General features: G+C 31.9%; 1 protein-coding gene across 1 annotated transcript in view; it reads left to right on the forward strand.

Annotated features, from left to right (window-relative positions):
- Nucleotides 1–827, forward strand: part of LOC149570011 (uncharacterized) — a 222,596-nt gene extending 221,769 nt beyond the window's left edge. Inside the window, exon 16 of the mRNA XM_089822673.1 lies at nt 554–827. Coding sequence (XP_089678799.1) covers nt 554–607 — 54 coding nt within the window. The 3' untranslated portion in view covers nt 608–827. The remainder of the gene's footprint in view (nt 1–553) is intronic.
- Nucleotides 828–6,000: the final 5,173 nt, after the last annotated feature.

Raw genomic sequence — 6,000 nt, forward strand, 5'->3', positions numbered from 1 at the left:
GTGTGTGTGCACGCGTGCACACGCATATAATATTTACTAAGTTGGAGGCCGATTAAACCTTACATTAACTAGTTGTTTGTAATCGACCATATTAGTCGATTTGGCTGAGTTATATTAAGTTGTTTTTGTTATATTATGATATGATTAAGAGTCACATTTGACAGGCTATGACTCCCAAGTCACATCTATCAAACGTGACTCATAATCATATAAATTTTGCGAACATATTTGAATAATAGGAAATAGTGAAACAGAACAACATACTCTTCATAACCAATTCATTTGCAGTCAACAGGAATTAGAAATTAATAGTTACTGCTTAATGTCAGCAATCCTCCTTCATTAACAACTAGTAATAAGTCTATATTAGAGTATCGAATTGTTTTGCCAGAAGAGTAGAGGGTGCAAAAGTTTTCTCATAAATAGTAGTCTATTGTCTCCAATCATGTCTTAAATACTATATTAGTTTGTATTTTATGTTTCTTATAATACATTTTAAAAAATAAAAAAATTGATTCTAGATGAAAATTTTCATATATGATTTCTTTTGCAGAGTGAGAACAAAGAGCTTGGAGTTCTAACGACACATGCGTTACCTTTATATTGATGTATTTTTATCAATTCTTTGAATGTAGCAAACAAAAGGTAAAAGATGAATCTAACTTTTAGAGGGGTTTCATCTTTTCCAATTAAAATGTCATTGTGTCCTTAATTATGTGACAAAGGTTCTACAATTTTTTTTGTGTATAGATTTTGTATTATAAAAAATGTGTAAAATATAATATATGTTCAATTTATAGTTGTAAAATTTTATCATAATTTTTTTATTTGTTGTCTTGTACAATGACTTTGTGATATTATATCATGTATTTTCTGAATTGTACAAGGATATTTGTTTGCAAAGTTGCCTTATTGTGTTGCTTGCCATAATGGTAAAAATGGTTATAGAATAGTAATCATATTTAGAGTAATGTTTGCATGTAGGGGATGTATTCATGTGTCCTAATATATTTTTAAATGACAATTATGATATGGAGGTTTGATTTTGGCATGGACTAAGCAAGGATAGTACAAGCAACTGATATTATATATTCGTCAAAATTATTGTTTTCATTCTTTTTGGTATGTTTTGGAAAATATTGCTTAAAATAATAGAACACAATATTATAATATTCTATTAATTAACAAACTTACAATTACATAGAGGTTCATTCCCTTATAGATATTAGATGATGAAACCATCTAATGGATAAATATGACAAGTTAAAATTTAAAAAGTGATTTAGGAAAAATTGAAAGAAAACACTTGCCACAAAGGTGGCTTTATTACAACTATAAACCTTAACATCTAATAATTTAATTTAGTTCTAAAACATCTTGAAACTTGAATGTGTCATTCTTTAGAAGCTTTTCTTTGAAAAGACCATACATCAAGTAGAACTCCATCAAGTTGTCTTGAACCATGCTAAAGGTATAACTCCCAAGTTAAATTCTCAAGTTTCAAGATTACAACCTACCCAAACTATTGAATGATAGATCTCTTGAACTAGTGGACAACAATGCATGTTGAGCTACTTGACTAAGCTTTGTCAAGTTGTCTCATAACCCTTGTAAGAGTACGATTCTCAAGATCCTAGACTCCCATGCTAACTAGGAAACCATCCATTTTAAGTTTCTTGCATTAGCATCCTAAATCTCTTCAAAGGGAAGGCTATTTAATTAACATAGCAATCTTTCCTAGCTCTTGTAGAAATGTATTGGGAGGATCTTTAAAATGGCAACAAGGTGTGTCATCATTAACTTCAAGAAGTAGCTCAATTCCTATAATCAAAGTATGTGGTTATCCATCCTTTTGAATGTGCTCTACCTCCACTGTGTTGGTAATTAAAGTAACTCTAACAAAAAGATCACTAAAAACAAACATAGATTCTCAACACCCATAAGAAAAATGATTGGATCATTCAAGTGTTTTACCATTGTAATTAGAGCTCCAATCTCATCCATTATAGGTATCATAGATTGAAAATCAACTTACTCAAAAAAAAAAAAAAACCATGTGAGAGTAAACGGCTCATAAAACCCTTTGATGAAACATTTTTTTCATAATAGCTCAAAAATAAACATATCATATTCGTTTTGTAGAAAAAAGTTACATAGAACATCCACTACAATCCACAAGCCTTCAACAATCTACATATCCTTCTAATTTATTCCCACAAGTTAGCCAAGTTAAGAAATCATAAAGAAAACATACTCTAAAATTTAAACACCATGAATCCTCCATATGCAACTCATATACATGCTCATGCAAGTTATTTTGCTTGAAAATTCCTACAAGATTAATGTACCCAACACAAAGAAAAGGGGGAGGGGGCAACTAATGAAGAGTACTTCCCTTCTAAAACCAAACACATGCAACAAAACAAGAAAATAAACAAAAATTGCAAGAACATAACACTTGCTTTCTATTATCTTCAACCAAATGACACTACAATATTTATAAAATGAACATGCTACAACCACATAGACATTTTCATTATAATAATCTACACTTCTTGATATGAACCCTAAAATTTTCCCTCAACCGTAAATAAGTAGATTTTGGAAAGTGAAATTTTCCCATTTTAGTACCCAATGGTTCAATTTCCCACCTTAAAGTGATTTTTCTCTATTCCTTTTGTGTTGAAATTGGAGTCCTAGAGGCACAACTTCAAAAAACCATAACTTATGAATCATTGCTTGTTGATTGACTATTATAACTTGTCCTCAATTTCAACATCACAAAATTGAGGTAAACATACGCAATTTTATCATGAATTCATAGATATAGCCTCTTTGTTTTAACATATTCATAAAGTGTCATTAAGGCAATTCATTATCCCTTACTTGTACTCTATCTAACTTTGTTAGTGCATTTCTTTTGAAGGTTGTCGTCAAGTTTAATCCCTAATGTTTGCAAGAAAAGAGTTTTTCTTCTCTGATTGCAGATGCTTGATTTCTGATAAACTTTCACGTCTTTTTTGTGCTTTCTTTTTGTTGTAAATAGTTTTTAGTCTTGTTTTTTCCTTATGATGATAGTCCTTGCAATCTCACTCATTTCGTGCTGACTTAGGCCTTAAATAGAGTTGTGTAGTTCAAGTTATGAAGGAAACGATGGGGTTCTTAAGGCTAACACCATGCCATGATTTAAAAACACCTCCAAAAGTGGGCTTTTTATTGACAATTGCACGAAATAAAATCATATTTAGTATTTAAAGTGGATTTTGACATTCGTTTAAAAATTTAGCTTATTCTAAGTTGATTTGACTATAGTTTTTAATGTTTTATGAAAATTAGCCTTTTTGAAGTTTATTTTAAAGTTACTTTATTGAGAACTATAGTTGTTTTTACTAAATTTAATTACATGAGACATAAAAAATGCACAATGGTGGGGTTTTTTTAATCACTCAAAGCATATATCAACATGTTAACACCTATTAAACCCTCATTGCTAATAAATATAAGTCTTAATAGTATGTAAGTGGACTTTTTAAATGTAATAACATGTTATTTAATCATTTAAGTGCTTATAAGTGGAGAATTTGAACTCAAAAGCATGTGTATTGTGTTTTTAAATTTTATCAATGTGTTAATCAACTTGAGTTAGTGATAAAATGCATATATGTGGGGAATTTGAATCCAAAACCACATGCAATTGCAAAAGCATTTGTGAATATGTGTATGCATCAGGTGGACTTTTTGGGTTCCAAAATATGTGCTTTTATTTAACATTCATTTTAAACTAAAAAGCATTGGGTGGTGATTTTAGACCCTCACCTCCAAAAAGTGTCCTTAGTGATTTTATAACCAAAAACCACGAGGGTGGCGATTTTTCTTTCAAAAGCACATGCTTCTCCTTGCATAACTATGTATTTACTCATTTATACTTGTATTTTGAGGGGGTGACAATTTTTGGCCCAAAAACACGTTTGTAGCACCTAAAAGTGTGGCATTACTTCCTTTTACAAGGCACTTTGGTTGTTCAAACCAAAGTGGCGATTTTTAGCCCAAAAACACATGTTTTTGGCTTAGGAAAGTTAACCATTTTGGATGTTCTTCATAAAAAACGGGATTGGCTACCTTCAATCACTCATAACTTGAGAAAATTGGGTGTTTTTTCATGTATTAAGGTCATTTTTCTATGAAATTGTCCAAGGATCACACCTAGCTACTCAAAAGTGGAGTTTATCGAGGTTTTTGCTCATTTCACAACCTATCTAGGGCACTTTTTTGCCTAAATGCGTCAATTTTGAGCATTTTGCATCATCAAATCATCAAATATATGGCTCAACATAAGTTCTAAAGCAGTTCCTATCCTTCCTAGCTTGCATACAACTATTTCAAGTTACTTATTATGCTTTGGACACCCTTTCCAATATGCTTTGCTTTTTGCACATTGTTTGGTCAAAAAGGTTGCTAAAATGGTGCAATTTTAATTTCTAGCTTCCTACACTTGGCAAGCTATGCATGTTTACTCAAATCTTGCAAGGATTCAGTCAAGATTCAGAGTCTATTTAGCACTCCATCTTGCAGTCATTCTAAATCCAAGAGATCTCTTTTATTTCATTTTCAAAAATTGTACTAGTGTTTAAAAGACTCCTTCTCTTGCTTCTTGAGGCAAAATATATGATTGTTTGTCATTTTTCATAGGGCTTTGTTGCATATATTTGTTGTCTTGTTTATGCAAGTCTCTTCATTCCAACTGTCAGATTTGCATGTGTATATGATGTGCTCCTTCGATTTTATGTCTACATTCTTTAAGTTGCATGTGCAAGCACTTCATCTTGTTTGTATGTGTAGTTGGATTAAAAAAACCCGTTCTTGAAAACAACTCTCTTGAAGTAAGCTCATTTATCACATGCTTTTGCTTGCAAAAAGCCCCATTTCCATGCTTACATATGCTCCATCCATATCATGCATACTACTGTCACGTGATTTAAAAACTCATTATGATAGTTTATTGCATGCACATACACATATATTTATGATGAAAATATAAAGTCTCATCATAAAAAAAAATCCATCCATTCACTTTTCATGTTTTTTTCCATAAGAACGACCTTGCTGTCCACACGTGTTTTTATGTTTCAAAAACCCATTTTGGGGTATTTCACCATAAAAATGCATGTTTTTGAGCTAAAACTATTGTTTGCATTTGTTGTCCCAATAATTTCCAGCCATACCTTCCATGTAGAAGTCTCATATTTTGAGCTTGAATGCTCAAAAGTTCACCATGGACCCCTCTTGAAGATGTACTTATGTTGTAGAATTTACATATCATAGTTGCTTGTGCATACACACTTGTCATGACAGAGGACATCACTCTAGATAAAGGTATGATCAATATCATAACTCCATGCCTCCTTCTCAAGTTATCTCTTATTGTGAAGGCCTCAAGGATAGTGATATCTTACACTTGGATATTGAAGATTTCTTTAAAAGGGTAGATGTTGCAGCCATAAGCAATATGGTGTATATCAAACAAAGTGTCATTCATCTAGTTTCAACTTTCTCTTTGGCTACTGATGATCCCAAGTTCATATTTTCTTGTGCCAAGAATTTGGATGTTCCATCAAGAACAATAAGATATAAAGATGAGAAGATCATCACCAGTTTGGACCCATAGACTATTGATCAGATCTTCTGAGTTCCACCTACTTCATTGGTGACTAACATCACTAAACAAAAGGCATTCAAAAGATGGACCAGTGATATGGTCTAATGTGATAGGTACATGAATGCCAACTAGTTGATCAACAAGAGGCCAAACCTTGTTAGATGGCCTAAGGGAGTGTCATTTTGACTTTAAGGAAGTAATCAACGATTTCATCACTTTTCTCAATCGCATCGCCGGACTTAAGGAGTGTAATATTTTTGAGTCATGGATGTACAAGTACATCTCTTTCATCGTTCATTCAAAGCAAACAATCTTTTAGGGGGAGATGATAAGTGATATGATAT

This window comes from Cupressus sempervirens, chromosome 3 (genome assembly GCF_028749045.1).
Source record: "Cupressus sempervirens isolate cs-2001-9-10 chromosome 3, ASM2874904v1, whole genome shotgun sequence".
Taxonomy (NCBI): Eukaryota; Viridiplantae; Streptophyta; class Pinopsida; order Cupressales; family Cupressaceae; genus Cupressus; species Cupressus sempervirens.